The sequence below is a fragment of the Urtica dioica genome, chromosome 1, assembly GCF_054948205.1.
Source record: "Urtica dioica subsp. dioica isolate 48M chromosome 1, U.dioica_male_clone48M_v1_H2, whole genome shotgun sequence".
Lineage (NCBI taxonomy): Eukaryota > Viridiplantae > Streptophyta > Magnoliopsida > Rosales > Urticaceae > Urtica > Urtica dioica.
Genome location: NC_142756.1, coordinates 13,346,548 through 13,365,578, shown reverse-complemented (window position 1 = coordinate 13,365,578; position 19,031 = coordinate 13,346,548). Strand labels below are relative to the sequence as shown.

Below are 19,031 nucleotides of genomic sequence, written 5' to 3'. Positions count from 1 at the left end.
TATAGTCTATTATCTGATATAAGTTATATGGTACGACAAATGCATTTATTTTAATCTCAGATAATGCAATTAATTTAATAACAACAAATGCTATTAATAACTACAATAGAAATTGGCATTGACTTTTCGTACTTCTATGTATAAATGTAATGATGCACAAAGACAAGTTAACATATACCTCTCACATCTGGTCACTGTTAAACAATGAATATGATGAACATATATATATATATATATATATATATATATATATATATATATACAAAAATCAATCATAAGCTCTACTTTTCAAATTATATTAAATATAGCATTCATGTGAAATAAAATCTCTTTACTCTGTCGTGAAGCTCGAGTCTTATATTGTCCGGCTATATATATTTTAAACGGTTTGAGAAATCCCCTTTCAAACAAAAAAAAAAAAAAAAGGGTTTAAGGAATAGGCGTTCCATAATGACAAACCTTCAAATGCCCAAATTTGAATGCCCTAAGGCTTTTCCAGAGCCCAGCATCTCACTTGCCCGGAAGGTACGTTTGTTCCAATATTGTTGTTCAGGAGTACTGTGAATTTATAAACCTTTAGAAGTTTCCTTTAATTCATATATATATATATATATATATATATATATATATATATATACGTTTGTTCCAATATTGTTGTTCAGGAGTACTGTGTGAATTTATAAAACTTTAGAAGTGCCCTTTACTTCATATATATAACCGCTATTTTATTATGCGTGCGATATTTGATGATTAAATTAGGGTGATTGAGCAAAATAGTCAATTTAAACGTTAAGAGTTGCTAAATAGCCAAGGTTTAGTAAATATTAGGTAAATAGTCATTTTTATATATTTACAAACGTAAATATCAAGTAAATAACTACTGTTATATTAAGCCACGTCATCATTTATGGCTATTTACTTAATATTTACCAAACATTTGGCTATTTTTCTAATTTTTTTATTAAATTAATTTAGTGAGCAAATAGTCACCAATAGTTTTATAATATTTTAGCATTTTTGGATAAAAGAATATATATATATATATATATATATATATATATATATGTGTGTATATATATATATGTGTGTGTATATACTCACACACATTAATGCAATCAAACACATAGACAGAAAACACATATATATACAAACTTACATAACTTTATTCTAATTTTAAATAACATAATCTTACTCTAATTATGATAAAGAATTGTTTGATTTTTTGTTTATTGTTTTTTCTTGTCATATTATAATTTAATAAATCTTTAATTTTTTTTTTTAATAAAACTAAAACCATTTCAAGTTGACAAACATGTTTTTAGTTTGAGAGTAAATTTTATTAAAAAATAAATGCTGGTTAAAATAACTAAAGTACTACAAGATCAATGATTTAAGTATTAGTTTACTAAAAAAAATTAATTTTAAGGACCAAAATACATCCACTAAGTAGATCAACCCATATACATACAAGTAATCCAATTTTGAATCTAAACGCAGAATGTCCGTACGTAAATTTGGATAAATAGATATTTGTACAAATTAGGATTTTATTTTAATTTTATTTGTTTCAACATGTTATAAGAATTTTATCATTTTCTTAAAATTCTTCCAAATGCGTGAATTTCATTTTTGCATTCGCGGTGAGGGGAACTCGTGTTTTATTTTCACAAGCGTCTAAAATATTCATTTATACATAATGATGCATCACAACACACTATTTGGATACATACCGCAGCTCGGGTCGGAGTTTTTGGGAAGCTTCATAATGGTGTTCGGGGCCGCGGCGGCCCCGATCGTGAACGAAAAATACGACGGGGCTGAAACCCTAATCGGGAATGCAGCGAGCTCGGGCTTGGCGGTGATGATCGTGATCTTATCGACGGGCCACATATCTGGGGCCCACATAAACCCTGCGGTGACCATCGCATTTGCGGCTTTACGACATTTTCCATGGTCCCAAGTGGTGCCGTACATCTTAGCCCAGGTCTTGGGATCACTCTCGGCGGCTTATTCCCTCAAGGGGCTCTATCGTCCTTTCATGTCCGGCGGCGTCACCGTTCCTTCCGTGCCTCACGGCCAAGCTTTTGCCATGGAGTTTATCCTCACTTTCATCCTCATGTTCGTCATTATTTCTCTCGCCACCGACACTCGTGCGGTATATTGCTTAATCTGGGCATACATTTATTATAACTATTTCAAATGTCTTACATAGTACTGCTTTTGTATGATGACAATGTTTCAATAACAAAAAATTTATAAATATTTGATTAATTACCAATGACTAATGGGGATATTATTTATTTGGCAGGTGGGAGAGCTGGCAGCCATAGGTATAGGAGCTACAGTTATGCTAGATATCCTCATAGCAGGGTTAGTATTTGTCGGTGTTGTTGAAAGCAATAAACATCAAATTAAATTGGAACCATAAGTGCTAAAAAATGAGCTCATTATATCCACAATTTATTACTTTAGAATTTTGACATAACCAAAGCTTCACATTCTCAAATTTTGTGGTTGAAATAAAGTTATCTCATTCTTAGAAGCTTTTTTGAACATTGATTTGGACGATCAGCTGCAAGAACGTTTGATTATATCAAAAGACTAAAGTAATAAAATTATGAGAAATAGGCTCAATCTCGAACCGAGAATAAAAAAAAATTATTATTAATTAGAAGAATTATTTCATAAGTACGCACTAATCCAACATAAAACAAAAAATAATCTCCCAACGTCGGTATGGATGGTGGGTGTGGCTGCATTGTAATAAATGTTGTCGTTGTATATAAATTATAAAATAATCTCCCAAATCAATGCATATAAATTATAAATGTTGTCGTTGTAGCGTAATTTGGTTTTAAAGAGGTGCAATAATAATAATAATAATAATAATAATAATAATAATAATAGGCCAACAACAGGAGCGTCAATGAACCCGATACGGAGTTTAGGACCAGCGGTGGCCACCGGAAATTATAAAGGCATTTGGATTTACATGGCGGCTCCGCCACTTGGGGCCTTGGCTGGGGCACTTGCCTACACTTTGCTCAAGATCCCACACAAGCAGCCAAATCAGGTACAAAAATATATGTATAACAAAAGATATTACATACATAGATCAAAGTTTAATGGGATTATTAAACATAATATAATCTCTTAAAAATGGTAGAGTACTTGGATTCCAATCTCAATTTAATCAATGAATAAGCGAGACATCTATGCTAAATAAGAACGATTCATCATTATAAGCATTTTGGTTTGAATTTTTGTTTTGGATTATCATATTAGACATGTTTACTTAGTGGCATAATCCGAGACATAAATAGTTTTTTTTTTCCCCGCAAAGAGGCAATTTCAAAGCATTTTGGTTTGAATTTTTGTTTTGGATTATCATATTAGACATGTTTACTTAGTGGCATAATCCGAGACGTAAATATTTTTTTTTTCCCCCGCAAAGAGGCAATTTCAAAAATTCAGTGTTCTTTGCTATAGGTTCATGATGACTTTGAAAGCCGGGATACATCTTCAGTGAGATTTGAGCCGTCTCTTTCCCCTGCAAATGGTGATTTTTAAGCCGCACAAGTTTTCTGATTCCGAGCGTTAAGTAGCAGTACAGTAAATCATTTCTTAGCTGGACTTTATGTCTTGCGTTACATCTTTTTTTTCCTTGTATTATATGTGTGAAAGTTTTAGGTATCTCGTAGATATAACGTAGAAAGTTAGCAATTTCTAAACAACAGTAGTTGAATGTGCGTGTTTCTACGTGAGTTGTATTCACTCTAATCTCATGTGCAGCTCATAATTTGGTAGATACTGTGTATGATAGGAATAGACCAAATTATATACATTTCTAGCTTTTTTTTATCTTTTTTATTTTAATTATGTTATTATAAAGCTGTAATAAATACAGTGTATGATGGGGAACATTTATTTGCATTTCTTTGAAGATTTCTGAAGATTTGATATATATGTTAAGTTTTGTGCGAATGATTTTACTATTAGTTTGAAAAATATTACAAGTTATTCAATATCTACGCAATTTTATTGGCCTTGGCTCTTTGATTATCAATTTATTTTTTACTTTTGACCGTGTCTTATGAATATTTAGCGTTAGATGTGTTTCCCTAATATTAGTCGGAAGGGATAGTTTGTTATTACGTGTGTTATTAAATTTTTTTAGGGTACATTAGGAAAATAATCATATTTACAGTTTGACATTGCTACATAATCTATTTTTCGTAAATCTTAGGTAAATAATCACTTTCATTTATTTATTTATGGGTTTATTAGGTATATAGTCATATTTACAGTTTCACATTGCTATATAGTCAACATTTCGTAAATATTAGGTAAATAGTCACGTCCATATATTTACACGAGTAAATTGACGCAAATTCCACCATTTTATTTCAATGAAAGGGCAAATCAGGAATGTCACGTCATCTTTATAGCTATTTACTTAAGATTTACAAAATATTGACTATATAGCAATCTCAAACGTTTTAGTTGACTAGTTATCTAATTTTTTATTTATTTATCAGGTCACATCATCTTTATGACTATTTACCTAAGATTTACAAAACATTGTCTATATAGCAATTCCAAACGTTTTAGTTGGCTATTTACCTAATTTTTTGTTTTTTATCAACAAAATTTGACAAAATGTCTCTTAACATGTTTCGTAAATTGTTGAGACATCTTGGCTGCAACGATCAGATTTTGCAAAATATAATATGTTCCAATATTTTTGCAAAATTTATAGTTTATTTCAAGATTGTCCTCAAATAAGATCCACACTGAATATCTTCCCCGCGTGTTGGTTTGGAAAACACTAAAGATGCATCCTACTGGCCAGTCACTATAAAAAGAGACTGCCTATAATGGGTATTCTTTGCTATAAGTTTTCGAGCGTGCACGTTTACGTGTCAAAAATACTTTGTGAGTGTGTGTGAGCGTATCTTTGCCTAGTTCATCCCACTTATTTTTTAGTGATGGAGATTGAGTTTCTAATTCGTGAGTATATAGCATCAGAACTTTTGTATTTGGAAGTAACAAATACTTGAGTGTGGGTGAAAGTGAGAGTATCTCAGATTCACGAGAAGCATGTATTGAGATCCACAAATAGAATTAGAAAAAAGGTTTTAAATATGGGTGACCATTGAGATAGGACCACTAAGACAAAAGATAGTTTTAGACGCCACAATAGTCGCGTCTGATACCCGAAAAATCACGTCTATTCTGTAAAAGACGTCACTTCCGACGCGACATGGGTCGCGTTTGTACATTCGTGCCTATAGAGAAACAGACGTGACATGTCGCGTCAGATTGTAGACGCGACATACAAACGCGAGAAGTCGCGTCTATATGACCTTATTTCGACACCAAACAAAACTTCTGCCTTATGGCGGGAAGTGTATAGACGCGAGAGGTGGTGTCTACAGAGATTACCGCCAATTTTTGGAGATCTATAGACGCGACAGGTCGCGTCTATAGCTGTTCGCGCCATAAGGCGGTAAAGGTTTTATACAGGACTAGTCGCACCTACTGTGATGTAACTATTTTTAGTATAATTTTTATGAGTTAATTTAAATTATATAAAAAATCATATAAGTTAATATAAATGTCATACATATGTCATACGATATTTTGATATATACATAACAAAATCATACAAAAAATCATAAAGTCGCTTCTATAAGATGCATATATACGTCTCGGATCCTCCTGGTCCCGCTCCTTTCGATGCTCTTGATCCTTTGCCATTCAATCTGCTCTCTTTTGCCGCTGCTTTCCCTTTGCCCTTCTGAGTTGGAAGTGTCACTGGTGGTGCTCAAGAGTCCTCTGAGCTGGCAGTGTCACTGATGGTAGCTCAGGAATCGTCTGATAAGATATTTGTGGTGAATGCATCTTCGCCTGCGTAGGAGTCTGCTGTGAGGCAACGCTAGTCCCTGGCTGAGTCGTGGCTATAAACTGTGATACCATCTGCGATACACCGGGAGGCAAGACAACAATCCGCATACGAGGAATGCTTGCAGATTGAAGGTTCTCGAGGAGCTCTCCTAAGAAACTCGACATCGAGACCAATACTCTTGGCGGTCTGTGTGAGCAAAAGAAGAAGCCTCACTATCGTTGATTCCCTGGGCATTGATAAGCGATCATACGAGCCAATCCAATTTGAAAGGATATTTGTGTAAAAAAAAAATACGATAAAAATCCAATTTCAATATGTTGCATGTAACAAATCTATTATAACAACAAATGGTATTAACAACGAGAGAAATTGGCATTGACTTTTTGTACTTCTATTATAAATAGACAGTACTGAATATGATGTACTTCCATAAATAATGATACACAAAGACAAGTTTAACATACCTCTCACGTCTGGCCACTGGCCACTGGTAGACAAGGAATATGATGTACATGAATCAATCATAAATTCAACTTTTCAAAATATATTGAATATAGCATTCATGCGAAATAAAGTCTCTATACCCTGTCGTGAGACTCTCAAGTCTTATATTGTCTGGCGATATATCTATTTCAAACGGTTTGAGAAATAGGCGTTGCCTTGGCCACATTTGTTCTAAATGGCAAGTCTTCAAATGCCCAAACTTGAATGCGCTAAGGCTTTTCCAGAGCCCACTATCTCACTTGCCCAGAAGGTATGTTTGTTCCGATATTGTTGTTCAGAGTACAATGAAATTACAATTTTTAGAAGTTGTTTTTCACTGCATATATATCTGTAGCCGCTATATATTATACATGTGATATTTCGACCGTTAAATTAATCTAATGAGAAAATAGTTTATCAATCTAATATTATTTTAGCATTTTCAGATAAAAGAATATATATATATATACACACACACACATATAAATTGATGCTATTTAAAATAGCTAAAATACTAAGATCAATAATTAAAGACTATTTTACTCAAAAACAAATTACTTAAGGATCAAAATACCGCTGATCAATATGTTGATCATCGTATGTTGCAGGACTGTCTAACCATGAATCTAAGCACAAAATGTACGCATATAACGCTCAAGAAATAGATTTTGACATGTAAAATAATAGATATCTATATAATATGCTTATATTTTAATTTTAAGGTTTTTCGACTTTTTACAATGAATCCTACCGTTTTCTTCATAAATCTTTAGCATGCGTCAAAATTATCCCAAAATATCAAGGAAAAAAAGGGAAAAAAAAAATACAAAATCTGAATTTGAACTCGTTTAAACCTAATTTGAAAATCAATCTTGAAATTTTTTAGGTAAAAGAGATATAAAGGTGAGAGAAACGAAAGTCATTGAGAGTTAAATCAAAGATGGAACAGAAAAATTAAAGAGAGAGTACTGTCGTCCGAATTGTAATGACGTGTATAGTTTTGAATTCATGACATCGTACCCTATATTTTATCTATTTCAAGTATCAATGGTGTGTATAAACTATAAATTATGATATTGTTCATCAACTTGATTTTTTAATTTCTGTGCATACTATAGTATAGAGCAACACAAATATAGTTAAGTAGAATTACTGTCTAGCTGTTGCAAAACATCAAATAGTTTACTCATTCTAATCCGTCAAATTATAAATCATGTCCGGCTTCCTAATTAATAGTTATTTGGTGGATAGTTTATCGTAATGTAATCACAATATATAGCTAGCAAAATAACTTCAATATCTGTAGAATCTTCTTAAGGAAAATAGAACTATAAGCAATAAATATCTTAATGGTGGTTAAGAAAAATAAGAAAGAAAAGATCATGAGCTAAAATTTAAACTCAAAAGACAAAGTTTTAGAAAAAATCCGACTTTTCAAAGTTAAAAAATTGTTATCTTTCAAGTTTTTGGGAAGTTTAAAATTTTTTGATGACCTTAAAAATGACGGGTAAATAGCATTTTCCAAAGAATGATATTATTAAGGAAAATTAGACTAGTAGTTCATCCTCTCTTTTTAAGATAATTTGTTGAATTAACTACCGGCTCCTTTTAAGATTCTATTATTTTTTTATACATCACGAGTCACTATTGATTATTTGGAAATACCCGCAGCTCGGTTCGGAGTTTTTGGGAAGCTTCATAATGGTGTTCGGGGCAACGGCGGCCCCGATCGTGAACGAAAAATACGACAGGGCTGAAACCCTAATCGGAAATGGGGCAAGCTCGGGCTTGGCGGTGATGATCGTGATCCTATCGACGGGCCACATATCGGGGGCCCACACAAACCCTGCGGTCACCATCGCATTTGCAGCTTTTAGACACTTCCCATGGTCCCAAGTGGTGCCGTACATCTTGGCCCAAGTTTTGGGCTCACTCTCGGCGGTTTATTCCCTCAAGGGGCTCTATCGTCCTTTCATGTCCGGCGGCGTTACCGTTCCTTCTGTGCCTCACGGCCAAGCTTTTGCCATTGAGTTTATCCTCACTTTCATCCTCATGTTCGTCATTATTTCTCTCGCCACCGACACTCGAGCGGTATATTGCTTGTGATACAATCAATGTCATTAATAATAACGGATAGTTGTATCTTTTGTCGCATTAAAATATATGAATATTTAATTAATTACCAATGACTATGGGGATTCTCTTATTTGGCAGGTGGGAGAGTTGTCAGCCATCGGTATAGGAGCTACAGAAATGCTAGATATCCTAATAGCAGGGTTAGTAATTTTACTTTTATTTTTTTGACAGTGGGTTATAAAATACGCAAGTTTAGTAATATTATTACTTTCCTATTCCGCACTTGGTGATTTAGGGATTCGAGAATTTCCATTTTTTTTTTATCATTATAAAGTATAATAATGCGTTAAATCTTGTCCGGCCATTTTAAAATTAACGGCGAAAATATCTATATGACAAGATCAAAACGTAGCATGAAGTATTTTTTTTAAATTGCCACCACAAAAAAAAAAAAAAAAAATTCGGTATATAAATATAATTTCGGACAAATAATAGGTATAGTAAAAGAGTAATTCGGGTTTAAAAGAGGTGTGATGAAATAATAATACAAATAAAATGGCAGGCCAGTAACAGGAGCATCAATGAACCCGATACGGAGTTTGGGACCGGCGATGGCCACCGGAAATTACAAAGGAATTTGGATTTACATGGTGGCTCCGCCACTTGGGGCCTTGGCTGGGGCATTTGCCTACACTTTGCTCAAGACCTCACACATACAGCCAAATCGGGTAATATATATATATATATATATATATATATATATATATATATATATATATATATATATATATATGGGATTCTTAGCATAATGGCGGTAACGTTATTTCAAAATGGTAGAGTACATGGATTCCAATCTCAACTTAATTAATAAATAAGCGAGACATTCTATACTAAATAAGAACGGTTCATTACTATAAACATTTTAATGTTATTTATTTTTTATTTTTTTTTGGATTTACGTGTATTAGACATAATTACTTAGTGGCATAATGAGACAAAAAGATTTTTTTCCACGCAAACAGACAATTTCAAAATTTAGTGTTCTTTGCTATAGGTTCATGACGACTTTGAAAGCCGGGATACAGCTTCAGTGCAATTTGAGCCGTCTCTTTCAGAGCGTTAAGCAACACAACAGTTGTAAATCATTTCTTAAGCTGGACTTTGTCTTGCGTTACACCTTTTTTTTTGTGTTCTTGTATTATATTTCTGGGGATTTAGGTTCTCGTAGATGAAGTGTAGTAAGTTGCAATTTCTAAGCTGCAGGAGTTGAATGTTCTTGTCTCCACGTGAGTTGTTTTTACAGGAAAATACATACTTTGGTCTCATGTGCAACTCATAACTGGGTAGATAAGTGTATTTGTGTACGACAGAACATTTGATATTTTGGTGAGACACTGATCAAAGCTTAGGGTGTCCTATATGTTTTTGGTGAGACACTGATCAAAGAGTGTCCGATTTCTATCATTGTGTGTATATTTCTTACAAAACGCATATCATTCATCTACTTTGTCGTCGTCACTTGTACTAGCGGGTATACTTTCTTGAAAAGCTTCCATGGGATCTTCCGTAGAATCCTCGTCTATATCATCATTATATATCTGCGAGCTCACCTCTTGCCCTCCCAAGTCTTTATGTTTCAGGTTACCTGCCAAAAGGAGAAAAGTGTTCACATCGATTTTGAAAACATCCCTAAGAAATGATGTGAAAAAAAATATCAGTAAAAGCTGGAGATATTCAAGCCAAACTTGGACGTAATTTTTTTTTTTTTTGGTGAAATTCCTGGACGTACCCAACCAAAATGTACATCCACTTGTGTGGACAAGACCCTTGACATGGAATAGAAAGCGTTCCATAGACCTCTTTGTGGCGGGAATTTTGCAAGTAATGGCAGTTTGCTTCAAGCACTACAAAAATATAAAATAAACAAAAAATTAGCAAAATAGCCAACTTAAACGTTTGAGTTTAGCAAAATAGCCAACGTTTCGTTAAATTTAGGTAAATAACCATTGCATTTTATTTACAAGTGTATATTGACAAAAATACCCATAAATCATTTCAATTTTTTTTGTGGGTATTTATGGGTATTTTTGTAAATATACGCTTGTAAATAAGCGTAAATAAAATGCAGCAGCTATTTACCTAAGATTTACGAAACGTTGGCTATTTTGCAAAAGCAAACGTTTAAATTGGCTATATACCTGATGGACCCAAATATAAATTGTAAATAAGAGAACAGTCAAGGAGATAAATCTTAAATCAGACCAAATATGTATAATTGTATATAAGCATGGGAAGAAAGAAGCAGACCTTTGCTTCAGAGCACAGGGTCTGTATAGTTCTCGTGGCCTTTTGAAGCTCTCTCACCTAATTAAATGTACAAATTAAAGTAGTACAAACTAAGCAGCGCTTCCAGTTTGAGGATAAAATTGATGTTTATCAATGCTTACCATTTGGATTATGGACTCACTGTGACCATTGAATTGAGCCTGCAAGAAGTCAAATACTGAAGAAGAAGGAAGAAAAAAAACATTAGAACGTTGGTCAATATTTGGGAAATGCAAAGAGTGGTCGGAGTTTCAAGGATATACCTTTCAGGAAGGAATCGACGTATTTCCCGCCATATTTGACAGCCATGGCGTGCACAGCCATCTGATCCATCACAGTGAAATGTCAAGATTACCATTATGGCATGATTGTAAACATTAAACAAAATTATATGTTCACAAAAGCGCAAAAGCGCGAATGAATAAGTCGTTGCTCAGAATAGTGAGAATTATTTTGTTAAACAAACCTTGTCAGAAGTCTTGCAAAGGGCAACGAGTGACACTACCACATTTACGGAATGTCGGAGCTTGATCAATGACTTTTCAACAGGTTCGTGTTGTTGATCATTAGCTTGGCGTTTCCCTTGCAGAATGATTGAGTGAACCTGATCGTGGATTTTGGATTAGATTTTTTTAACTGTTGACTAATCACCGGGAGGTATAGATTTAAATCAAAGGCAATCAACTCACCAACTTGGTAAGCACGGTCAAGTTCCTCTCATGCTGTAAAAAATAATCATCTTCTATGAGAAACTATTACAAAATATGGTGGAAGAGATAACAAACATGTCTTACCAGTACCCTGTACCACACAGTAAATGTTGCAGAATTTAAGGTAGGAAAACCGTAATTGTCTTCTCCTTCGACTCTGTTGCCTGCTACCTTGTTTTTTTTCATAATAAATAAAATAAAAAGAAAAACAGACACACAAATAGGACAATATCATTCTGAGTATTTGATTTTAACACAAGAAATATACATTAGCCCGTGCAGTGCATATATGCTATATAACTCAAATGAAATATCTGCCCACCCTTTGGCGTCCTCATTAGTAGCGACGAGTTTCCAAGTGAAGCTCCAAAACCAAGACGGCACATTAGAATGATTATATATAATTATATACAGACCAAAGTAATTGTGTATCAATTCATAAATGGTTCTCGTAGTTCGATTGGTCTATCTAATTTATACCGGTAATCCTTCAGCACTAAAGAAAAATAAAATAAAAAATAAGCACACACCTGAGGAAAAGCTGACTGCGTTATTTTGTCCAGCAGTGCAGAAGTGGAATCACTATTTTCCAAGTGAATACGAAGTATCTTTTGTACCACTTCACCCTAGAAATATCATAAACGTTAGAAACCACGGCCGTAAAATTATGATAAATTACCAGAACAAAGTATACACATCATTTACTTGCCAACAGAAAAGTACAAAGAGTCAACTTACTTTGTTTTTCCAACCATTTTCAAGATTCTCGGCATCCCAGCTATGCTTCAAAAGCTTCTCAGCAGAAATTCCAAGTCTTTGGCATAAGATAGGAAGAGACACCTGAATAAATCCTGAGCTTATCTGGTTACCATTTTCCTCCCTGGGCTTGATGAATTTTTTTATTGACACAATGATTGAATCTAGAGTTATAAGCGATTCCGAGGCCATCATAAAGGAGAAAGAACATGCTGCAGGGACAAGATGCAATTAGATACGAGAATTATAATGAAACAACCAAATGTAACAAAATTCGAATTTAGTAGTCTATACCTTCATTAAGTACACTTTCAATAAATGCATATACACCAATGTATAGAAACTCCGCGGTCCCAGGTGATAATTTAAACTCCACACCTGATAAAAAATCGTCTGGTAACTTGGCGGGCTGGAATGCTTCGAGAAGAGACAAGAGTGTTGCATTCTTCATTTGAATATCAGGAAGGTTTATTATCTGTAATAAAAGTTTGATGAGAAACTTAATCTGTTATAGAGTGGGAAAATCAGATGGGCCAGATGCTTTGTATTAAACCCGAGGACAGAAATTTTACCTCACGGAAACAATAAAGTATTTCTTTGAAGACCAAACTAGATACTAAAGATTTTGTCAGTACAAAATTAGGTAAATTTGGATTCCCAGCAGAAGTGGACTGAATATTCCAATGTTCTTCACAAGCTTCATCAACTGCAAAACAAGATATTCATGATGGAGGAGCTGTAGCAAAGTAGATGACCAAATTCAGTTAGCTCAATTCTTCCAATTTACCTTCTTTAAATAAACAAACTGCAGTTTCCAAATGCCTCTTAAGACTTGGAAATACTGTTATAATTTCTCTATAAAATTTATCCTCTGGCATCTTGGTGAAACCAATTGGAGCTCCTGAAGATCTTCCTGGAAATTGCTTGATTGGAGGGCTGAAATAATCCAGCTTCTGGTGAAGATCACGGAGAAGGTACAGAAATAGTGGCAACTGGCATCCAATGTAGATTAAAAAAATATTATCCGTTAATTTTCATGGTATGTTAGTTTATCATAGAAATAATCAACGACCGTGTGGACACCAAGTTAAGGAGGAGTTACCTCAGCAGCAGGATCAGAGCAACAAGAATCCTGGCTCTGAATCAAAGAAAGATCAATACATCAGTCTTCACATCATTATAGCTTGCAAGGCTTATTGGGAATAAAGACTAAAAAAGACGGTAACTCACTTCCTAAAGAATATAATGGTTAATTACTTCCATGAGCATCCAGAAGGAATACTCTGTTATACTTAGCTTAAGGCTCAAGCAAAAGAAATATGTATGCTTACAAGAAATACAGCACTAACCACTGAAAGGCAGAGCATTCAATATTTTATGATTGCACATACCTTTGAAAGGCTCAGCATGGAAACAGATTGAGCCAGGAGACACCTGAATTTGGATCTCTGGCCTTCAAGAGCCTTGGAAACTGCAGAAATTTCTACAACCGTAGGTTCATTGGAGCCATGAGGATATTGCTCAGATGACTCAGATCTGGTTTTTGGAGACAAGCCAGAAGAATTTTCAGAGGGCACATCTTGGCTTATTGTGGCTCCAGCTTTCTTCAGCATTTCAAATATTGTTGGCTGCTTAAGTTTTTCACTAGAATCTGAACTTGAGCATGTCTTTGTGAGTTTTTTACGTGTTCTCTTCTTGTCTGAAGAATTTGTATCATTTTCCGTACTCAGGGCACTCTTCTTCTCCACATGCCTAGTATGATGTCCTTGGTTTAAATTTGATGGTCCAGAATGATCAACATACATGTGAAGCTCGGGGAGAGATATATTGCATCGACCAATAGAGAAGTTTAACAGGCTTTCAAGAAATCTGCATTTATTAAGGTATTCCATCAGCATGTTATGCATAAAAATAAACTTCCACATTGCAGAACACTTGTTTTTGTAAAAGTGAAAGGAGTTTATTAATATTTCATTTTCCGATTTGGTCCACAGCTTGATTCTTGTTTATTATAATCAGAGGGCTCCTCATACTTTCAAGTAATCGTTTTCGCATTTTCATGAGAAAATCTGCTTCTTCTAAACAATGTGGAATTCTGATGCAAGTTTCAGCTTTCTGTCTCATAAGAGTCCTTAAAGAAGCAATAGCCTAATTTCCTTTCTTTATCTAAAAGAAAATAAAAATTGCAGTGTACTGAGGGAAATAACCAAACAACAGACAAGCAGTTGAGAAAAGATACTCAAGTAAAGACAAGTCTACGTGTTTGACGTTTTTTACAACGTAATCAAGAAGTTAAGAAGTAGAAACATACACAAGGTTCCTCAATCGCTTCAACAACTTTGCAACAACATCTTCTTTTGTAGCCTGACTTGTAAAGTCAAACCCTTTTGAAATTTGTGAAGAGAAGGCATTGAGCTATATTTAACACGAGAGATGAACATATATATGAATGGCTGCTTTTAAAAATCAATAGAAAAAGTTAAGGCTTGCAAATGTGTTGCTTACTAGTTCACGGATCCAGTTTGCTGCATAATAAAGGGAGAGGCATGCAACTTGCTTCTGTTTCGTTGTCAGAGACTTCCAACCATCTCCAAGAAAGTACTGGGTACCACAAACCAAACTCGTGTCAGCACGAAGATCATGGTAGATTACATAGAAACAGGTCACAGCACTACATTAAAGGTGCAAGAAGCAGAGATAGGAAACAGGTTCCTGGAGGAATTTCTTCACGCGACAGACATCTGATTGTAGAATATCAGCTTATGAAATTAAGATTTCCATGAGTTGATATAGATTTGTACTTGGTCTAACCTTGGGGGAAGGAAGGTGCAATGGACAGCCAAGTAGTGCATCAATTCCTCCAAGAGAACCTTGGTTTGTCAACTTCTCAATCTGAGAAATAACAGAAAAATAAAATAAATGTCACAGATGTTATGAGAAGACATGATGCTTAACGGCTGCTCACTTACAGAGGATAGCAAAAGGAAGTTAGCTGGAAGAACTTGCAAAGAAGTGGACCTGCACAACATTTTCAAGCTTGACAAAACTAAAATGAGAATGTATCACAAATGTTACAAGGGATATAGTTGACTCATTACTGCAAGGAAGAAGAAACCAGTGGCAATATGTTAAGACAAATAGGTGAAATATCGCCATCCAAGTTCATCCATAACTCCCCTACAAAAAGAATACCGCATTAAAAATCCGTATGATATTCATTGACAAGAAAGATATAGAAAATACAATTACAAAATCCAGGAAGTCTCAACAATAATCACCTTCTAAACCACAATATAAATCCTTAACAGTCAATTTTCCACCATCAAGGTCAGAGAGAAACATAGACTCAAAGTCTCCCACATGTTTTCCAACCCTATTAAAAAAGGTTAGTTCCCGGTAAGTGCCTATAACTATCTGAACTTCAATAAAAATAATAACAATATATACCAGCCACTGGTTTTTAAAGTCTGCTGACCATTCTACAATTGTTGGATGAAGAGCATGACATTCCATCAACTCCGACAGTTCATCATAAAACATAACCAAGGATAAGGGCAATTGTTTACAAGCGTCCAAAGACATTTTCAAAAGTTCCACAGCCTCCTCACAATTTGATTTCTGCATAAATTACTACCAAGAATCATCAAATAGAGAATTGTAAACTAATTCAAAATGATTAACCAGCCACCCAAATGAGGTGATGGATTTGAGTCACATGGAAGTTTCTTTTAAAAAAAAAACAAGATGGTTCACCAAAAAATTAAAGACATCGTATATAAAATTAAACTGGAGCTCCTAATGAGTAGAAATATATGATTGTACTTCAAATGTGCAGCCAGAACATTGAAAGATTTACAATAAAGGTATAGAGGTTTACCTGAGTTAGCGACTGAGTGTCAGCTACGTTTGCATCTCCAAGATGAGAAACTATCTTAAGTGTACCAATAATACCCATTTTCTTGAACTTAAGATCCACGTGACCTACCTTTATGTTGGAAAAGTGAACAAATCAATTTACTTCTTTTACGACCAATATAACATCATAAACAACATGAATCCAAAAGTGAAGGGGGGGGGGGGGGGAACTGAAATCTTCCACGATACCTGTTTTCGGACTATCATCATAAGCTCATTTGTAAAAGATGATCTGTACGAGTCCGCGTTACATCGAGCAAATAGTGCAAGTTGGCTGAAAACCTCATAAACCTGTACTGTTCTAAAGTGAGTGAAAACAGTCGAATGATTCTTGTGTAGACAGGAATCGCAGAGATAATAATACCTTATGCAGATTTTCAACACCAAATCCCTCTAAGTAGTCCAATATTCCTGATTGTACAAGAGAAAATAACACGATGAAGACCGTGGTGGGGAAATGGTTTGTTTAGAACTTGAAATGCACACACAGATGTCAGATGGTACCAGTAATATGCGGAGAAAGAGGGACCAAATCGTGTACGTGCTTGGAGGCAAGCAAACCCATTGTTTTCAAAGCAGAACTCACCACATAATTAACACCAGATCCAACAAGTGTAACCAAAGAACCAAGAACCTGAACACAGGCATGGGTCAGAATGCCAAAAACAAGTATATATAGTTTATTATTGATATTTTTTTTTTTAACGAAACGCAGAGTGTTTATGATACAAGCGAAAAAAAATTTAAGCTGCTCACTTCTTGTCTTGAATAAGAATCAGTGAATTCCTTGAACAGAGTAGTATAGACAACGACACCAAACTCCCGTGCTTTTTGTTCTTTGCATGCTAATAGATACTCAGACAGAGATATAAATGATGGGAAATAGTCCTGATGGATGGAAGAAACGGAAGATATTCAGCTACAATTTACTCATTAAACTTGTGCCGTTATTGAAACTTACAACACGATGTATTTGGTACTTTACCTTTACCAATTCTTTGAGTCCACAAATACATTGATCAAACATAGCTTCCTGAATACAGCCTTCAATAATCTTCTTTTTAAATATCGTTTCTACTCTCTTTTGCAGGGACTCGCCATTCATGTATATGAGAATGAGAAGCCAGATATCAATGACCTTGTGATCCCGTGGCTTTTGAAGAGAGCTTAGTTCTTTCAATATCTCTTGGCAAAGCATCTAAGATTCAATTAATGAAATAAAGTCAGAAAAAAAAAAATCAATTCAAGTGGAAAAATGAAACTTCCTAACCAAACAAAGAGAGACCGAAAGGTGTACATTCTTAAATCGAAGACTTGATCTTAGAGCATCAAGAATTGAAGCCTCCGAGTTGTTCATGTGTGACTTGCCCTTGAGTTTTCTCTGTTGTGTTGTACGAATATGCGATAACCCAACAAACTTTAACTGCTCTCTTATCTGCGAGATAATTCTTCCTGCATTTGTGGGTGTGGCTGAAAGCAACAGAAATCTAAGGAGAAACGGCATGTGTTCGACGTCAATGGTTCTGATGCACGATATTGCGATGGTAATTACCTTGAAAATCAAAGAAATATTCATACCTCATCTGAGTCAACAATACCCAAAATCTCATTATTTTAGCATTTTAGTATTATCAAACATCTCGTTCTGAAAATATCTGTAACAGAAACTATGCCATTCAAACCTGTTCTTGCAGCTGATCGTCCAAATTGAGATTCGAAAACGCATCGAGTACAGCGACGACGATCTCCGAATCTTCTTGAAGCATTTGTTCGAGCGATTCCACGACAGTCTTATTGCTCTCGCTGCCAATAATCTCCGGCAACGAACCGATAATCTCTTTCTTCAAGTGCAGAGGGCAAATTGAAAGGACCTGCATCAACTTCTCAGTAAAGGCACTCGGATCAACAACGAAATCAAGCCACCGGAAATGATTAAGAATGAGCCTCGCAACATCTTCCTCGAGCAACAGCGCTGAAGAATGCTCATCGCAGACATCGAAATACTCCGGAAGCTTCTCCAGAAGCATCGTCTGAACGTCAAGCTGGATTGAAGGGACCAGCAAAAGGTGGCGGAGCAAACTCTGGCTCGCAGCAATGCCGAGCCTGTCGCTGTTCGCCGGAGCAAGAATCCTAAAACGAAAACAATTTTTAAACAAACAATCTAGCGGAAATCACAAACAGTTTTTTTTGTGAAAATTTTCTAGGGTTAAAAACGGAAACAAGAACCTTCGGAGATTCGTGGACGAGGTGATGTAGTCCGAGAGGCCGGAGAGGAAATCAGACCGGAGGTGAGGGGAATCGTCGGAGAGAAGACGGTGGATATGGCGGCGGAGCTTGTGGCAGTCGAAGGGGACGCATGGCGGACCGGAGGGATCGAGAAGAGTGACGCCGGCTTCTGCCAGAATCGCCGCCATTTTTTCCGTCACCGACCTGGAAGGATCTGGAGCTCCGGCGGCGGATTTGGGGAGTTTTTGGGAGGGGAAAGGGGAGACGAAGGAGGAGGAAGGAGGTCTCTTCCGGGAAGGGTTTTGCGGTCGTTTAAGGAAAACCATTTCTCGCCGTCGGCGGAGGAGTATTCGCTGCGAGACTGTCTCTGTGAAGGAAAGAGGCGCCAAAACTTGTGGGTGTGTGCTACAGTGGCGGTAATGTTTTAAAATGGTGCATTTTTTTTTTTAAGAATATTTCTAAATACTTCAAAACCGATGTCGTATCGGGACTCAAATTTTACCGGTATCCCATAAAATATCAATGGGTTACCAAAGTATCTAGTGAAGGTAAATGTAAATTGTACCGATAAAATTATTGTTACCGACGTGGTAAATCAATAAATACCAGATTTACCGAGTGGTATCCAGTGA

At 35.4% G+C, this 19,031-nt stretch overlaps 3 protein-coding genes across 3 annotated transcripts; 2 read left to right on the top strand and 1 right to left on the bottom strand.

Annotated features, from left to right (window-relative positions):
* Positions 1 to 415: 415 nt before the first annotated feature.
* LOC149407325 (putative aquaporin NIP5-1) lies at positions 416 to 3,861 on the top strand. The gene is made up of 5 exons (XM_089626324.1): positions 416 to 525; positions 1,736 to 2,155; positions 2,309 to 2,370; positions 2,908 to 3,073; positions 3,490 to 3,861. The coding sequence occupies exons 1-5, from the start codon at positions 451 to 453 to the stop codon at positions 3,568 to 3,570; spliced, it is 804 nt and encodes a 267-aa protein (XP_089482450.1). The 5' UTR covers positions 416 to 450; the 3' UTR covers positions 3,571 to 3,861.
* Positions 3,862 to 6,586: 2,725 nt separating this feature from the next.
* Positions 6,587 to 9,643, top strand: LOC149407324 (putative aquaporin NIP5-1). The gene is made up of 5 exons (XM_089612893.1): positions 6,587 to 6,662; positions 8,063 to 8,482; positions 8,606 to 8,667; positions 9,030 to 9,195; positions 9,522 to 9,643. Exons 1-5 carry the CDS (start codon positions 6,588 to 6,590, stop codon positions 9,588 to 9,590), a joined length of 792 nt encoding a protein of 263 aa, XP_089469019.1. The 5' UTR covers position 6,587; the 3' UTR covers positions 9,591 to 9,643.
* Positions 9,644 to 9,667: 24 nt separating this feature from the next.
* On the bottom strand, positions 9,668 to 18,796 carry LOC149407323 (fanconi anemia group D2 protein). The gene is made up of 31 exons (XM_089612902.1): positions 18,400 to 18,796; positions 17,856 to 18,303; positions 17,471 to 17,725; positions 17,159 to 17,371; positions 16,930 to 17,061; positions 16,678 to 16,807; positions 16,538 to 16,584; positions 16,363 to 16,464; positions 16,136 to 16,243; positions 15,734 to 15,876; positions 15,537 to 15,631; positions 15,357 to 15,435; positions 15,228 to 15,276; positions 15,070 to 15,150; positions 14,764 to 14,859; positions 14,570 to 14,673; positions 13,650 to 14,127; positions 13,361 to 13,396; positions 13,046 to 13,250; positions 12,831 to 12,964; positions 12,553 to 12,733; positions 12,241 to 12,470; positions 12,033 to 12,128; positions 11,587 to 11,673; positions 11,482 to 11,514; positions 11,259 to 11,396; positions 11,056 to 11,116; positions 10,915 to 10,970; positions 10,775 to 10,831; positions 10,257 to 10,371; positions 9,668 to 10,112 (listed from the first exon to the last, which is right to left on the bottom strand). Exons 1-31 carry the CDS (start codon positions 18,723 to 18,725, stop codon positions 9,961 to 9,963), a joined length of 4,467 nt encoding a protein of 1,488 aa, XP_089469028.1. The 5' UTR covers positions 18,726 to 18,796; the 3' UTR covers positions 9,668 to 9,960.
* Between the last annotated feature and the right edge of the window lie 235 nt (positions 18,797 to 19,031).

Coding starts and splice junctions, on each gene's coding strand:
- LOC149407325 (XM_089626324.1), top strand. CDS start 451: ATGACAAACCTTCAAATGCCCAAATTTGAATGCCCTAAGGCTTTTCCA. Junction 2,156..2,308: donor TCGCCACCGACACTCGTGCG/GTATATTGCTTA, acceptor TTTATTTGGCAG/GTGGGAGAGCTGGCAGCCAT. Junction 3,074..3,489: donor CACACAAGCAGCCAAATCAG/GTACAAAAATAT, acceptor TCTTTGCTATAG/GTTCATGATGACTTTGAAAG.
- LOC149407324 (XM_089612893.1), top strand. CDS start 6,588: ATGGCAAGTCTTCAAATGCCCAAACTTGAATGCGCTAAGGCTTTTCCA. Junction 8,483..8,605: donor TCGCCACCGACACTCGAGCG/GTATATTGCTTG, acceptor CTTATTTGGCAG/GTGGGAGAGTTGTCAGCCAT. Junction 8,668..9,029: donor CTAGATATCCTAATAGCAGG/GTTAGTAATTTT, acceptor ATAAAATGGCAG/GCCAGTAACAGGAGCATCAA.
- LOC149407323 (XM_089612902.1), bottom strand. CDS start 18,725: ATGGTTTTCCTTAAACGACCGCAAAACCCTTCCCGGAAGAGACCTCCT. Junction 15,151..15,227: donor ACTTCCTTTTGCTATCCTCT/GTAAGTGAGCAG, acceptor GTTATTTCTCAG/ATTGAGAAGTTGACAAACCA. Junction 14,674..14,763: donor CAAACTGGATCCGTGAACTA/GTAAGCAACACA, acceptor TGTTAAATATAG/CTCAATGCCTTCTCTTCACA.